Source organism: Natator depressus, chromosome 2 (assembly GCF_965152275.1).
Source record: "Natator depressus isolate rNatDep1 chromosome 2, rNatDep2.hap1, whole genome shotgun sequence".
Lineage (NCBI taxonomy): Eukaryota > Metazoa > Chordata > Testudines > Cheloniidae > Natator > Natator depressus.
Genome location: NC_134235.1, coordinates 218615102 through 218632688, shown reverse-complemented (window position 1 = coordinate 218632688; position 17587 = coordinate 218615102). Strand labels below are relative to the sequence as shown.

Below are 17587 nucleotides of genomic sequence, written 5' to 3'. Positions count from 1 at the left end.
TCCAAAGAGATGGCTAAATGACTTCTAAATTATGTTTGGCAATTTAAAGCTACAGTGTGCAGTTTCCTGTTGCATTTGATAGAGAAAGGGGACATTTTACCAGTACTCCGGCGCAATTTCTTTTTTCACATTGCTGTTTGTAGGATCTCATGTATTTAGCCTCTGATTGTGAAAACAAGTTAGCAATTTAGTCCACAAGCAGCCCCATTGATTTAAATGGAACCACTTGTGGAAACAGATACTACTCAACATGAGTAAAGATATACAACCTAGCTTGTCCTGAATTTATCTGAATTAAAAAGAAATGAGCTTTTAGATTTAAAAGTTCACTTCAGAATCAAATGGAATAATTATTGTGGCTCAAAAAAGTTATGATTTAAAGTTATGATTTTCAAAAAATAAATGAAGCCAGTATTGTGTCATTCCCTCAAGCCCTTTTCCATTATATTATAGGATTTACCACTGTGACAAACTACTGCACATTTTTCTATCTATCCAGGAGACTGTGCCATGCACAGCTTTTGCTCTGTAGACATACCCTGCCTCTGGGTTAGCCTACATGAGCTCGTCTCAATCTAGCTAAGGGAGGTGAAAATAGCAATGAAGATAGCACACAGTATGAGTTTCAGATCAGGCAGTATAAGCCAAATACGTCCCCAGGGTCCGTGATAGGCTTGTACTACCTACTCTGACACCTGCACTGTCCTGTCTTCACTGCTACTGGCAGCCACACTTGATGGAGTCACGCCGGTTCAGGTAGGCTAGCTCATGCTCAGCTTTTGCTGTATAGACATATGCCACTGATGCAGCTTCCACCTATATTTCAAGGGGAGACTATTTCCCTGATCCAGCAAAGCATTTAAGCACGTGCTTAACATTAAGCCTGTGACTAGTCTGGGACTACAGAGACAATGGTTCAAATCCTTCTCTTGAATACCTCTACTGACTTCAGCAGGTTAAACCAGGGATGAATTTGGCTTGATGTTATTAGCATCAGCTAGGGAGCAGTCTTTTAGTTTGGCTTCATTTAAATCTGGTTTCAGAGTAACAGCCGTGTTAGTCTGTATTCGCAAAAAGAAAAGGAGGACTTGTGGCACCTTAGAGACTAACCAATTTATTTGAGCATGAGCTTTCGTGAGCTTTAAATCTGGGACTGCTCATGTGCTTAAAGTAAAGCAGATACTTAACCACTTTGCTGGATCAGGGCTTAAGCTCTTTAGTGTCTGGTTGGGGGGGAGGGGGAAGAGAGAGAAACACACAAACTTTGATATCAAATTTGGGGTTCATCTTTCAAAGTCTAGAACTCAATCAAAACATTCTGATGGGCTTTTAATTGCGTTTCGTTCTCTGACATAAATGGCATTGCTGTGTAGCTGTATATTAAGAGAGGAAGTTATAAAAACTTAAAATATTGATATTTATGAGTTTCTGAATAAGGTTTTCAACCCAACAATTAAGGACAGATTTAGGCCCTTAACTGCAAACTCTTCACACTGCATATGAAACCAAATGAAAGACTGCTCGCTAGCGAATGCTAATAGCACTGGGCCAAATTCACCCTGGTGTAACCCAAGCAAGCCAACAGGGTTACACCACAGAAGGGTTTGACCCACTGTGTCTGTAGTGCTGAGTGTTCAGTGTTCAATATTAAAAAAACAGATATCCTTTACCAAAGTTACAAACAGATAAAGCAGCCACTTTTGTACCGAAGTTTTTTCCTGTCACACAAAGGGTTAAGTGCCAAACAGTATCTCTATTATTTCACTCATGACTCCATTCCTAATTTTCTGTTTTCTGGCAGCTGCTTACTAACTTACTAATAATGTGCATCTTTGTTTGGACTTCTTAAAAAGGGGATATTCTCAAAGTGGAAGAAAGCTCAATTTATTTCACTTTGAAACCTGAGAAACTAGTAACATGAACCGTATGTTGATTATAGAGCATGGTGATAAATAAAGGAAGAAGTTGTGTAAATATGTGAAATGACGACGGTGGGAGAGCGTAGAGGAGAAGTCCTGCTTTGGATATATGATGCTTTTGTGGTATCTTATGTCCGAGGAAAGCATGCATGCACAATAGAGTCTTTTCTTAGTTTGCATTCTATATCTTTTACTATTATTTGCAAGTTTTCCGTAACACACTCTTGGCTATTCTGAGGCGTCAAACAACCATCACCTGCCCACATCTCCCAGTGCCCCTCTCAGGCTGGAAGCTCTTCTCCTTAGTTCTACTGTACCTAAGCATGGACTTAATTCTAATTTAGCATCTTCCAGGTGGTCGAATCGATCTACAATTATTTCTAGGTCTTGTGGGGAAAAAATTAGTGCCACAGCTGGATCCTGGCAAATCACTGCAGAACTTGTTTCTATAGCAGCATATTTCACACATTCAGCCTGTAGAGTCACGTTTGGGTTTTGTGTAAAATAACAAAAAACATCCACGAACAGGAAGCATTCTAGAGTATGAGAAAGAGGAGCTGGTGTCCCTGACTGGAGGAGATGGAGGGGTGTGGCAGCCAGACTAAATGAAGCTGCCTCATTGGATGTGAGGCATGTTTGTGTAGAGAAAGAGAAAATGCAGCTGAATTTTAGCTAGTGGGAGGGACCCTAGAATCAGCAGAGTAGTGAAACATCCCATAGCCTGAGCAGGAAAACTGGTGCTACCAATAGCCCCACACTCCTCTCACGGCCTCAAACTCAGGATGGTGTGGGGAAGAGGAAGAACGGACTTAATTCCAGATCCTTGTTCCCAGTTCCAGCCACAGTGTCGTACACCTCTTGGGATCTAATTGTTATCCCTATGACATTTCCCCGTCACATTACACTTTAGGGCCTACAGCGAATATAACCACCTGCTCCAGACATACACTCTCTCTCTGATTCCCCCCAGGAACAGCTAGGGAGCCAAAGTTGCTGTTTCTGGCTGCTTTCACCATCTTTTATTGTAGCTGGGGAGCATAACCTTTCTGCTTCTAGGCAGTTGGAATAGTGTCCTCCTAAATAATGGCCAATGGATCCCCCTTTCTCCTGCTCTTAGGTATTTACATTTTTGCTGGAAATATATTTTGGGGGATTTTTCACATTAATGGAAATAGCAAAAATAAAAATATATAGGGCTAGTTTAAAGTTCTACAATATCAAAATATGCAGGAAAAACACAGCCCTTACATTTTTGTCTATGTTTTTCTTCAGATGCATGAAGCTAGATACAGCTGTTGCTGAAGAAACAGATACAGCTTAGTAAAAATCAGAGTTCCACTAAAATATCCTAATTAATTTTTTTTCCTGCTGGACACAATAATTTGTTTTTAGTGGCATCAAAACAATTTATGTCTCTAGTGCTAGACTAGATGCCTGAGGAAAATGATAATGGGTTGAGTTGAGTGAACAGTTTGTACTAAATAATTTGATGAATTTATAGTCTTTGACTGGTTGTGAATTGTCCACGATTGTCCTACAATTTTTGCAAATGCAATTGTTCTTCTAAGCTATTTGCTGTATAGTTGCAATGAATCATTTTTGGTTTATAGATTGTTTGCAAAAAGTTTATGGTGAGTATTTGATATTCAGAATTCAAGCTGCATTAGTTTTGGTTTAGTTCTGACTGGACATGTCACAGAGCACTATTTCTGTTCCTTGATTTAACTTAACTCTCAGAACCAGACAGCCAACGAGAATAAATATGTTTATGAGGATTTTTTAGGAGCCTGCTCCCTCATCACAATGTGCCATTCTGCCTACTCCTCCCATGCATCATCACTCCCTTTGGGGTGATGTGTGCCTTCAGGGGTACCTGGAGGGAGAAGTCCTTGATCTCCCTCAAGCAAAAGAACTACACCTGTGAATAGCACAAAAATTAAAGGGAGAGAGGGTGGGATGGCTCTTTGCATGACCTCCACACTGCATACCCATGTAAGGATCTGTCACAATCTGACTTAATTTACCAAAGACAGAGATAAGTATCTTGTAGCTTGTAAGAAAAGTTTAGAATACAGATACATAATTAGCATTCCCTTTCTCTCTCACATTGCATCACTCCAGAGCTTGCAGCGACTATCACTACAGTGATGTGCTAGCAATAAAAATCCCAGCTTCAGAAGTAATCTCTATCCAGTCACTGTAGCTTTTACCTATCTCTCAAAGGCATCCAGAATATTAAGAGCCAGAAGCTTTCTGGCATCACAGTGATAATTTACAGCTCCACTGAGGTAACAGAAATTAAATCATATTCTCTTAAATGCACCAAAATAAACATGCAAGTTAAATTAATGGGCTAATTCTTTTCTTATTTACACTAGTGTAAATCTGAAATAACTTCACTGAAATCAATGGCGCTATCCTGGATTTACATTCATTTAATGGAGAGCTGAATCTGATCTCCTATGTTTGCAATATTACAGTTTTACTATGCCTAAATCATAATTCTGTTTACTAGAAAGAGTGAGAGAGTGGGGAATAGTAACATTTCACTGTTTAAGGAGTCCTGAATAGTTTTAAGTCTGTGTGGACTTTAACCAAGGTAAACTTTAACCTTCATAATCAATGATATAACCAAAAATTATTTATGTATTTATTTTATTCTTTTTATTTGTAAGTTATACAAATAACTGTCTAGCTAAGGCTCTAAGTGCTTTTGACATATGTTAAAAAGACAGTCATACAAATAAACCCCCACCATCCAACCACCCCCTTGGCAAGCTTTCCTCACCACCGAAAATGGAAAATCAAATCCATGACAATATCGCAAAGTGGAGCTAGTCATTATCCTTATGGGGCAGGTAAAGGCATTAAGAAAAAATGCTCATATAAATTAAAGATTGGTGTAAATTACTTTGGAGGAAGTGTGTGAGTTGTCCTGATATGCAAAAAACTGTCTTCTTTTCCTGACTACATGGAAACCCATCATTGCTGGTTTACCAGTGGAACCTTACCTCATCTCCTATTCTATTCCATTCCATTCCATTCCATGAAGGTTCTCATATCATGTTTATCACTGAAGTATCGGAGCACCTTTCAGCAGTGCATTAAGCAACATAACTAACAGCTGTCACATGTTGTTTGTTCTCTCATCCTCTCCCCCAGGGGAGAAGCAAGTGCAGTGGAGTGTCTTGTTTTGGTAGATTGTTTTAAATTTAATTTTATTTCAAATATACACGCGGCTATTAGGGCTGTCAAGCGATCAAAAACCTTAATCGCAATTACATGCCAGATGTGCTAAAGATTCATATGTCCCTTCATGCTGCCACTTAATGGCCTCATGAATAATGACGGGTTCTGCTCGATAACAATTCAAAGCAGTGTGAATTGACGCATGTTCATTTTCATTATCTGAGTCAGATGCCACCAGCAGAACGTCGATTTTCTTTTCTGGTGGTTCGGGTTCTGTAGTTTCCACATCTGAATGTTGCTCTTTTAAGACTTATGAAAGCATGCTCCAGACCTCATCCCTCTCGGATTTTGGACGGCATTCCAGATTCTTAAACCCTGGGTTGAGTGCTGTAGCTATTTTTAGAAATCTCACATTGGTACCTTTTTTGCGATTTGTCAAATCTGCTGTAAAAGTGTTCTTAAAATGAACATATGCTGGGTCATCATCTGAGACTGCTATAATATGAAATGCAGGTAAAACAGAACAGGAGACATATAATTCTCCCCCAAGGAGTTCAGTCACAAGTTTAATTAACACATTTTTTTAATGAGCATCATCACCATGGAGCATGTCCTTTGGAATGGTGGCCGAAGCATGAAGGGGAATGTTTATCATATCTGGCATGTAAATACTTGCAATGCCAGCTACAAAAGTCCCATGTGAATGTCTGTTATCACTTTCTGGTGACATTTCAAATAAGAAGCTGACAGCATTATCTCCTGTAAATGTAAACAAACTTTTTTGTCTTACCAACTGGCTGAACAAGAAGTAGGACTTGCAGGCTCTAAAGTTTTACATTGTTTTGTTTTTGAGTGCAGTTATGTAACAAAAAAAATCTATGTTTGTAAATTGCACTTTCACAATAAAGAGATTGCACTATGGTACTTGTTTGAGGTGAACTGAAAAATACTGTTTCTTTTATCATTTTTACAATGCAAATATTTGTAATAAAAATAATAATATAAAGTGAGCAGTCTACACTTTGTATTATGTGTTGTAATTGAAATTAATACATTTGAAAATGTAGAAAAATATCCAAAAGTATTTAATAAATTTCAATTGGTATTCTATTGTTTAACAGTGTGATTAAAAATGCGATTAATCATGATTAATTTTTTTAACTGTGATTAATTTTTTTGAACTAATCGCGTGAGTTAACTGCGATTAATCGATAGCCCTAGTTGCTATGTTATTTATGTTACAGAAGGCAGGATCAAAGAAATGCTCCTTGCAATTAGAACAGAAGAAGGTAAGCTTTTCCATGGTCCTTAGCCCTTGACTACAACTGAAAATCCATTTGGATTATCTTTATTCCCATAATCTTGCTGAAGAAAGATGAGTTATAGTCCCCGATCCAATGCACCTTGAAATCAATAGAAATCCTCCCTCTGACTTCAAAAGGTGATGGGTCAAGCCCTTATAGACTTGTAGCTCTCTCCGGCCATCAGACCTTTATTTTGTGATTATTTGGTACACATCTTTACACAACAACATTTACAATTTCACTTCCTTATATTTAGAGGCTCAAATTATTACTACAGTCAGGTTGCCTTCACTACTCATAAAAAAAATGTGAAGCACTCACGAACGACTTTAAATCACACTAGAGTGGGCACAGTGATTTAACATGATTGGAGTGCTTCACATTTTTATGAGCTCCTGCGTTTGGAAGTGATTAGGGTTCTGCACAAGCATAGATTAGGGCACCACAGGAAATAAGAGAATTTTTGTTTTCATTTTCTGAGTGTTTGAATTTGGAAATAATTAGGGTTCGGAGTATGTCCGCTCCATGGCACTTAAAAATGAAAAGGAGTAGGTGCCACAAGTACTCCTTTTCTTTTTGCGAATACAGACTAACACGGCTGTTACTCTGAAACTTAAAAATGAATGGCAGGACTCTCCCAAAATAAAAAAATTAGACAATCCAAATTGCGGTAGTAACAGTACAAGTGCCTTAACGAAAAGGTAAGAGCAGGCCTTAGTTACAACAGTGATGGGCACTATAGATAAAGAGTCATTTTCCCCCAGCATAGCCAAAATTTGGCCATCAGTGTAAGGAGGGCAAGTTGTGGATTGGAGACCTCAGACTGTGCACAGCATCAGTGGCTCCAGAGGGGCCATCTGGGTGCGGCAAAGAAGTGGACATGGTTTTGCCTTCATGTTTGTAGGAACTGCTGCAGTATGGGGAAGAGCTGGCTACACCACCATTAAGGGGAACCTCTCCTGTATCCATCACTCAGAAAGCATGTTATTGACACCATAATGCCTCCAGAAGCTGCCATTTGTGTGGCATGCTTCCTTTTTCTCCATCTATCCAGCCAGCTTGCTGTTCTAAGAGGCATAACAGCCCTCATTTTAAAAGAATAAACTTTTCTATTTAAAGTAGTCCTCCAAAATAATAAACCACTTCAAATCATTTTATGTTGCCCTGTTATTTGCATGTATATATAACTATGACTCTCAATGCCTAAAAAGGTTTTGCTTCTTTTCCTCACTATAAAATATTAGCAGGACAATTTTAGAAATCCAACTAATCAAGCATTTATTTAGGTCATACAACATGCACATTTGAATGGGCTCATTAATGCAGTGACACTTTTTAAGGAGTTTCTTTTAACAATGTTGTTAGATACAGGCCACACTGAAGATTTTTTTTTCTTCTTTTTACAGCAGTTTCATCATCACTGTGGTGTATTTATTCCTGGAATTTCTCACCTTGTTTTCAGTATCACGTGATTGTGCAACATCTGCTCCGCATCTCAAACATGATCAGAGTACATGTGTCTGTGGCAGAGGGCTAATGACTCACAGCAAAACTCAGAAAACTGGCTTGTTTTCTGAGAAGCTACATCTTCATCTTAATTTACTAAGAAGTGATACATTACTTGCTACTAACACAGACAGAGTGGAATTCACAGGGTACACAGAAAGGAGCAATGACTGCATTCATTTTCAGGGATAAAGTGAATTTGTGGCACAGTGCTCTGGGATAAATTTTCAAAAGTGACTTAGGCACTTAGCAGGCTTTCAGTGAGATGTAAGCTCCTAAGTGCCTATGCCTATTTTGAAAATAAATGGGATTTAAACTCCTAGGCCTAGATCCTTAAAGGTATTTAGACACCAAACTCCCACTAAAATCAATGGGAATTAGGTGCATCACAAACCTTTGTGATCTCTCACTCCGAACTCCTCGGCCCCACCCCCAGCCTGGAGCTCCCTCCTGTACTCCAAACCCCTCATCCCCGGCCCCACACCAGAGCGCTCACCCTCATCTGGAGCCCGAACCCCCTCCCGAACCCCAACCCCCTGCCCTAGCCCAGTGAAAATGAGCAAGGGTAGGGGAAAGTGAGCAATGGAAGGAGGGAAGACGGAGTGAGCGGGGACAGAGCCTCAAAGAAGGGGAAGGGGCCAGGCAATGGTGTTCAGTTTTCTGCAATCAGAAAGCTGGCAACCCTACCTGCGAACTCTTACTTGCATGAGCAAGCCTGAGTGACTTCAACTACACTAGCTGAGCATTGCTCATGTGAACAGAAGTAACAAGGTACAATTAAGTACAATTAAGAAAGTTGAGGTATGCCTGAACTGGCGCTGGAGGTGTAAATTCCTGCTTGAGGAGACATACTTGTGCTAGCTCTCATCGAACTAGCGTGCTAAAAATAGAAATGTAGCCACCGTGGCACAAGCAGGATCCTAACCAAGAGGCTAGGAATATATGGCAGCCACTCTTCTATTCTTAGTGCACTAGCTTGATCACAGCTAGTGCAGTTATGTCTTCTTGAGCTGGAATTTATACCTCCAGGCTGAAGCATAGACTCCTCGGTTTCCTTCTCCCTGTGGCACATAAAGTTCATAAACCAACACATGTAAATGCTGAAATCAGGAAAAGGGATCATGTAAACAAAAAAGCCCTGGCTGGGGTGATTTAGTTAGGGATTGGTCCTGCTTTGAGCAGGGGGTTGGACTAGATGACCTCCTGAGGTCCCTTCCAACCCTGATATTCTATGATTCTATGAAACACTAGCTGGATTTTTTCCTTTATCCATTAAATTGGCTTTTGTAGACATCACAAGCCAAATTTTGCTCTGATTTACTCCACTGACTGCAATGAAATTTACATAGCCATAAGTGGGGAGAACTGAGCCTGTTCATTTTAAGATGGCTAGACTCTTCTCCTTCACATGCTTTATAGAACCAAATTATCATGATTAAGGCTATGATTTAATCATGGGTATTTTAGTAAAAGTCATAGACAGGTCACGGGCAAGAAACAAAAAAATCATAGCCTGTGACCTGTCCATGTTGTCTACCATAAATACTCCTGATAGAATCTTTTTTTTTTTTGGGGGGGGGGGGGGGCGGCTGCTGGGAGGGGAGGAAGCCCGCAGCACCAGCAGCCATTGGGGAGCTCCAGGGGGCCAACAGCTGCTCTGGCCGCCACCGTGGGGGAAGCCCCGGGAGGCCAGCGGCTGTTCCAACTGCCCTGGACCGCTGCCGGGAGCCACCAAGCTTCACTCCTCCCGCCGCCCCCGGGACCGCTGCTAAGGAGGTTCCTGGAGCCAGCTGCATCGGCCACTGCTTAAGCGGTCCTGGGGGCCAGCTGCTCAGGCAGTCCCGGGGGCCCGCAGCCTGAGGCTGCCAGAGCAGCAGCCAGTGTGGCTGGGTCAGGGGCTGGGACCACTCCAGCAGTGGTTGGTGTGGCTGGCTGCAGAGCCGCTCCAGCAGCAGCCGGTGTGGTTGTCCCCAGGGCCAGCTGCTTGGGCGACCCTGGGGTCAGCCACACTGGCCGCTACAGAAGTCACGGAGGTTGCAGGAAGTCACGGATTCCGTGACTTCCGCAACCTCTGTGACAAACACAGAGCCCTAATCATAATCCATCATCTGAATTGCAATGTCTGTGCAGAATCATATATTGGTCCATACACAACACCAATAATTGCCTGCACAAATACTTAATTCCCTAGCAGAATTTCATGTTTGCAGATGCAATTTTAGAACCAGGTTTTGAAAAAATGGCACACAATGTTATAGACCAATATTCTTTTTTTCTGTTTGCCTCCGACTATTGCACGCATTAATCTATATATGTACTGAAAGAAATATGATTAAAAAACAACGGTGAGATTTTTTTAAAATCCACTTAGGCTGTTGGGATGCTCAATTCCCATTAATGCTAATTAACTAATTACATTTTAATGAGGATTAAATGACCAAATCCTTTCAGCAGTCCTGAAAATCTCAGCGAAGAGTAGAACCCTAAAAGCATTAGAACATGGCATCTTTGTAATATGCGAGTTACATTTCAATCCACTGCTGAGGCTGAATCCAGCTGTTCTTTTTTTAATTTAACATTTATGCAAGAAGATTGCTTACAAAAATAAAACTACTGGAACTGCCTTAAGTTACACTTTTTGTGGCTTTGATAAGTAAAATGATCTGTCTCTGAAGTGTATGATTTCAGACCCAAAGGTAAAAAAAATCACTTAGGTTGCCAATGTTAACAAAAATTAGTGGAATAATAAAAAAAATTTAAGTGAATTTCCCCTTTCCCTCCCACTTTCTCCTCCACTGCTGCTTTATTTCCCTAGGAGTCCTGCCAGGTTAAGAAGACACAATACACCTCCAAAAATTACTAGTACAGTAGCAAGATAATCCTTCCTTGGAAGCAAAAGTTGTTTCTTATCACAGAAGAAAGCAAAACACTTATTAGGCATAACCATGAGGTAGGACATTTTAACATCAATCAATCCCCCTGCTTCTATTCCCCTTTTTGAATATTTTTATCAGGTTCAAACTGCAGTCCTCAATATGGAGCTTTACTATGGCACCCCCCAGCAGGAGGGGAAAAAAGTTATGGAGTTAATACATTTAAATTAGTATTTTCTAACTTGGGGAGAGGCCTTCCTAGGAAAGCAGCATATTAATGCACACAGGAAGGGAAAACTACATGACTTTGGATCCACTCTGACCATCTGCCTCACCACAAACATACTGCCATGCATAAGCCACTAGGCAGCTCCTTGAAAGCCACCCACCATCCATTCCTGTTCCTACAGTGGTTTGCAATGCAGCTGGCCATGGAAGTAATTCACATGTATAGGGTAGCAATATGCCAACCTAAGCTTTGCTCAGTGACACTGAGCTCAGCTGCAAGAACACAAGGGTCTCAGGTATACAGAACCATCAATGAATGCCCACTATCTTGAGAGAGCTGTATGTAGCTTTCTAGTAAGTGCAGGCAGGAAAGAGAATAAATTAAAAAAAGAAAAAGAAAAAAACACAAGGAAAAGAATAAAAAATGAATAAAAAATAAAGAAAAAACCATAAAAGAAAAAAGGAATAGGAGAGTAGGACTTGTTATAATAGATCACATGAGTGGTCCATCTAATCTAGTGTTCTGTCTCTGACACTGGCCATTAACTGGTGCTTCAGAGGATGGTTCAAGTAACCCTGAAGTGGACAGTTAAGGAATAACCTTCCACTGGGTAAGGCTGCTGGGAACCACTACTGTAAGTGAAGGTATTTGATGACTTCCAATGATAAATTCAGATCTGGGAGGATTAAAAGGAAACAGTGGGATGAGGTGGGGTGACATGGGGTAGGGGAGGAACATAAAATCCAAATCAAAGGAAAACAAGTATGAACATTTCCATAATAAAAGTTTTACCAGTTACTGAACCACAGATCAGTGCACTAGAACTCAGGTCCTAAGTAGGTGATTACTCAGCTTTTACTCAGCCCTCACTCATGCAAACTCCCATTGAAGCAAAAGGTAGCTTGCCTGAATAAGATCCTTATGATTAAGCCCTTTGTCTTTACATAGTAATATTTCCTAAAATTATGAAGGGAAAAAAATCCTTCTTCGATACCTTTATAGTTTCCATAGGCACTCCAGGCTCCGGAACTTTATCCAAGTAAGTGGTCAAGTCTTGATCGACATGTTCAAACACTAGTGTTAGTTTGGTCTCTCTGTCTGTTCGTGACACTGTACATACATCAAATAACCTGAGAGGAGAAAAAGGAAAGAGGAGATAAGTTGACGGAAACCAGCGAAGCAGTACCTTGCAGCTCATAAAACGTGGAGTGAAGAAAGGACTTTCCAAAGCAGGAACAGTCTGTGAACTCTTGATGATTCGAGTGATGATCAATTATTTGTGACATCACATTCAAATTTCATGTTTGGATTCTGAAATCACAAGTATTATGACTTCACAGCATGATCAAAGAGTGGTCGTTAGGTGAGGAGATGATCAATTCTGATCAAGGCACAACTACAGTTAACAGAATACAGAAAATGATTTGATTTTGTATTCATGTTCTCTGCCTACTGCCACATTTGCTCCCCTTTCATTCTTCTTCAAGAGGAAATAAGTATACAGTGACTTTTTCAAGAACCAAAGAAGCTGATTGCTTTTATACACCTTTTAATTTCTTCTCACACCTCTCCAACGTACTCCAACATACACATTACAATGATTTGTCACTCAGTTTAGAATTGCATTCTCCTTCTCCTCTGATCTACAGAAACAGTATTTTTGCACTGATCAATCTAGTAAATTGCTAAAAGCAGGAGAGAGAGTCAGGAAATTGAGTTTATAAAAAACTTTTATATACAAAATACAGCTGCTAAGATATTCTTCTTCTCTCATCATTCTGAGCACTTTACTCTCTTACTTAAATCCCTCTGCTTTCTTACCCTCTTTCAGAGCATCGGGTTCAAAGTTTCTTCCCCTCATTTTCAAAGCTCTTCACAGCTCTCACCCTTCTTACTTGTCTACTCCTGTTTCTTACTGATACACCTCCCAGCTCCTCTAGCCAGTGATCTATGACCACCTGTTTCCCACGCACATTTCTGTGCCTCCTTTATGCATCTCCTTCTGAATGGAATGCCCTCCTCTAAATGATATGGAGGGTCACTGCTTTCTCTTCTGTCAAACCCTTCCTCAGGGCCCTCTTCTGCCACAATCCCCTGAGGAAATCATCTAATTACTGATGGCTTTCAAATGAGATGGGGTTATCTGACACAATCTTTTTAAATGATTTTTTAAAAATTACAAGTGTTATTTAAAAAATTATAGACTTAATTGCCTTCCTGTGTGAAACGTGAAACAAAATCAATCAATATATTTATCAATTGATGATAGATTTTTTTTTTCTAAAATACCTGTAACTGCTATTCTTGAGAAGAAGAATATGTAGTTTGATAGACACTATTTTGAAATTAGTGGTGACAAAATATTTTGGGTCATAGTTACGATTGTAGTGATAAAATATGCATTTATTTTATACCCAATAAGAATAACGTGCTTGTTTATTGTAGGGACAGTGTAGGATTAATGGGGTCCTTAATTAATAATTTCCTTATTCTTAGACTCAGAACTAAACTCCTGATATGCTGGTTCCACAGTAATGCCTAGTGCACTAGGTCAGAGGTTCTCAAACTGGGGCAGGGGGGTGCACCCCCTAGAAGTCACAGAAGGTCTGGGGTGTGTGAGGCGCTTTAGCAAAAAAAGCTGGGAGCCTCTGGGTTGCCAGAGAGTGGTGGCTGCTGGCCAGGTGCCCAGGTGGAGGGATGTAAACTACCCCAGACACAAAGAAGCGGGGTGTGATCACGCAAGTTTGAGAACCACTGCACTAGGCCATAGTGCCTCCCTCCTAGTCACTGAAGTTATGCCATCTGAAAAATATGGGTAATAAAAATGCTTTGCACTTATTTAGTGCTTTTTCATCTGTATATCTCAAAATATTTTATAAAGGTGGTTAAGCATTATCTCCATTTTACAGCTGGCCTAAGTTCAAAGATTTGAACCAAATTTAAGAGAGTAAGTGTGCTCTATTGGATGCTCTTATGGGTCTACCACATCAGGGTTCTGGACCCAGCTTTAATAAATATTGCCTATACAATCTCTGGCTAGTCACTTAAACTTGGCTTCTTAGTTATTCCATTTTGAAAATGGATGTCTTAGGCCAAAGACACATTTTGATGAAGAATAATTGTAACACAACCAAGAGTTTCATTTCCTTTCACTTCTGAAAAGTAGTCCTGGCTAGTTCACAGATAAACATTGAAAATTCTCTCTGTAATGCCCTTTATACCCCCTAACAGCTTTAACAACAAAAGATCATGTCTCATTTTCAAATATTGGCAATTTCTTAAATTATTATTGTGCTTGAAAACTGCCTATTGCATGAGTCAGTGTAAAACTCTGTTTCACATTTTGTAGCATATTAGGGTTTTGTTGGGAAATCAAAGGACACAAAGAAACATCAGAGGTTTTGTAACAATTTCTCCTCCTTTTTTGGTTTCAAGAAGTTCCTACTCCATTTAAGCAAAATGTTCAGAAAACCTTCTAATTAGCAATAAGACTTAAACCTAAAAATGAGCAAAAGGCTTCTTTACTGGAGTTGCAAGGAGAATTAAAATTGGTTTTATAATGGGACCGTGGAGCTTATCCACTCTCCATAACCAAACTTACATGTGAAGAACTGACATTACTGTCTTGGTTCTACAGCTCTAATAATCCAGGCCTCCACCCTTGGAGCTCAAGGAACTTTGCTGCTAGCAGTTCATTACAGAAATATCATTATATGCTTTCTAAGCTCACTAGCCAATAGAGGGAACATATTCTCTCACAAATATTTATGGTCAAATCCTCAGCTAGTGTAAATCAATAGAGCTCAGCTGACATCAATGGAACAACACCAGTTTATAGCAGCTGAGGAGCTGGCCCCTTGTGCCCAATTCTGTTCTAACTATAAACAATGGCAAAAAACCTCTTTTGACATCCATCAGATCAGAATTGTGTCCCAAAAGACCCACAACAAAAAAACCTTAATAACTGCTAAAAAACCACCTATTTACATTAAATACAGGAGTTTCCAAGGAGATTGAACTGTCTGATAAATTTGAAGGAATTTGTGGTTCGGAGATGGAAGAAGACAAAGAAACAGGGAAAAGTTAATATTTTAAATCGGGGTGATTTTTACATGACCTGCAATTTAAACATCATTTTGATTAATTTTCTTTACAGAAACATTCTACTTTGTTTTCACAACAAATATGGCAGTTTTTAGATCAGAGTATTTTTGGAGCCAAACTTATATGGGCTGCAGAATAGAAGCTTTGTGCAATTTTAACAGAGAGAGACTCCGCCTCTCCATAAGAAACTTATTTTGACCTAATTAATCATATAAACAAACATTCATCAGATGAACATGAGAACATATATTTATGGGGCTGATATTGTCTATAACAGCAAAAACTCTGGAACATAGATTCATAGAATATCAGAGTTGGAAGGGACCTCAGGAGGTCATTTAGTCCAACCCCCTGCTCAAAGCAGGACCAATCCCCAATTTTGCCCCAGAACCCCCTAAATGGCCCCTCAAGGATTGAACTCACAACCTTGGGTTTAGCAGGCCAATGCTCAAACCACTGAGCTAGCCCTCCCCCCCAAATATTAGTCTCTTTATAATTCCCTTAATGGGACAACATAAAGAAGATGGATGCCTCTGTATACAAAATAAATTTTGTGAAAAGTCACTAACCGTTCTGAAAAGCAAAATTCCCTGGTATTTGGCTGGAGGTTAATAATCTGTAATATATTTATATGAATCAATGTGGAATGTAGCCGGACTGCCTATAACCCCAACACATGCAAACAGAGAGGAGCCAGACAGGTCTGAACATCTGAACATAAACACTGGAAAATATTTCCAACTGTATGATTCCTTTATGTTTGCTTACATTTACTTAAAAAAAATTAAAACACCTTTTTTTGCCAGGTATTTAATACATTGGCAAAACTGCCCTTTCAACCATTGAAGGGTTGTAATTCAGTTTATTTGGTTTTTTTTAAACAAGATTTCACTGTGTCAGATGTAGAAGCAATGTATATTACTACAAGCTTCCTTTACAGGGAAATCAAATACCAATACTCTGTTTAATTTTTACCAATTGTACTTAATTTGATCCTGGTATTCTAAATGCATGTTAATAGGTACTCTGCTAAGTTTAAGAACTGTAAGAATGTTTGTCTATTAATCACTGAATGGAGTAGTAATAATGCTAATACCTTGCACTTCTCTGCCACCTTTCATCTGAGGATCTCAAAGTGCTTTACACTTAATTAAAAAAGCCTCAAATCCCACCCCACCCCATCTGAAGACAGTAAATAGGATATAATTATCTCTGCAAATTATAAATGCTCCCTAAATAGATAATTTTAAGCAGAGCTTGTTTAAGCCTTTGATAAAAAAATAATATCTAGCATTGCCTGTGTTAATTACCCCTGGAAGAAGATAGCTAGCATGAGGTACACCCCCTTGCTTAATAGCTCCCCTATTGATGGGATAACCTCATTACAAATTATACCCTTCTATATTCACTGTGAGAAAAGCATCCTTATGTGATTCCATAACGGTTGTCTTCTATGGTTAGGATTAACTCTGCCATCTAAACTGTAATTCTTTCAGGCCATTTCCTGCTTATTTTTTCCTATTTGACGGGTTATACAGCATCTCTGGCACAGGCTACAGCATACAGCCTTTTATTTAGAAGGTTACATTGTGTCCATAGACCTCAGTGGAGTAAATCCAGATAAATTAATACAGGATTTCCATACTGAATACTTTGTAAACACAAACCCTGCCTTTCTATTGTACTTATAAAAGAAACCTTTGCATTATTTGCAATGCCTAAATCTAAGATCCGCTACAGGAAATCCTGCAAGTATTTAACAAGAAGTTTGGCTGGAAACGGTTGAAGGGCTGATGTGCAGATCTGAATTAGAACACTATGAAATACTAGATGCCTACTGCAGACTTGCTTTTCAATGGAGCCAACTTTTAGAGTTAACAGTACCACCTAGGAAAGATTTATCAGCTATGAACACACATAGAGCTCTATTTTCACTTTTTATATTATGTGAATATTTTCTGTATCACTACACAGAAACATATTTGTCTTTTTCCCAGCGGTATTTTGCACTGAGAATTTAGAAAATTAGAGAATGTACAGTTCTGCAGCCTCTTCTACCACAGATTCCATACACTGTAGGGTGAAGGGAAACTCTCATACTCCCTTTTTACCATTTTACCACAAGATCCAATTTTGCAACTGTAATCTTAATTCGTCTTTATTCTGCAACCTATACATATGAACTGTAAATCGTCTTAAAAAGGAGAATACCTACTCTGTCATTTCAGCTGAAAACTGCTGCTTCTGCTCTGACTGGCGCAAATATGGTCGCTGCTGCTGGATTTACTTTTTGCCTTCGCTATTGTGGGTCAAGCCGTACAATGCTGGGAAAGCATAACCAACATTTTCTCACGAGCACCAAGAACTACTGGTGATGGAGGGATACTTCAGTCAGAATCACCCGCATGCATCTAGGGCACGGGTGAGGAAACCTGCCCCTGAAAACTTTAAAATCCTTAAACA

At 39.6% G+C, this 17587-nt stretch overlaps 1 protein-coding gene across 3 annotated transcripts in view; it reads right to left on the bottom strand.

Moving 5' to 3' along the window:
* The window catches only part of CDK6 (cyclin dependent kinase 6), a 184332-nt gene that overhangs the window by 126174 nt on the left and 40571 nt on the right, over positions 1–17587 (bottom strand). For all 3 annotated transcript variants that reach the window (XM_074945919.1, XM_074945920.1, XM_074945921.1), the window contains exon 3: positions 12015–12150. In XM_074945919.1, coding sequence (XP_074802020.1) covers positions 12015–12150 — 136 coding nt within the window. The remainder of the gene's footprint in view (positions 1–12014; positions 12151–17587) is intronic.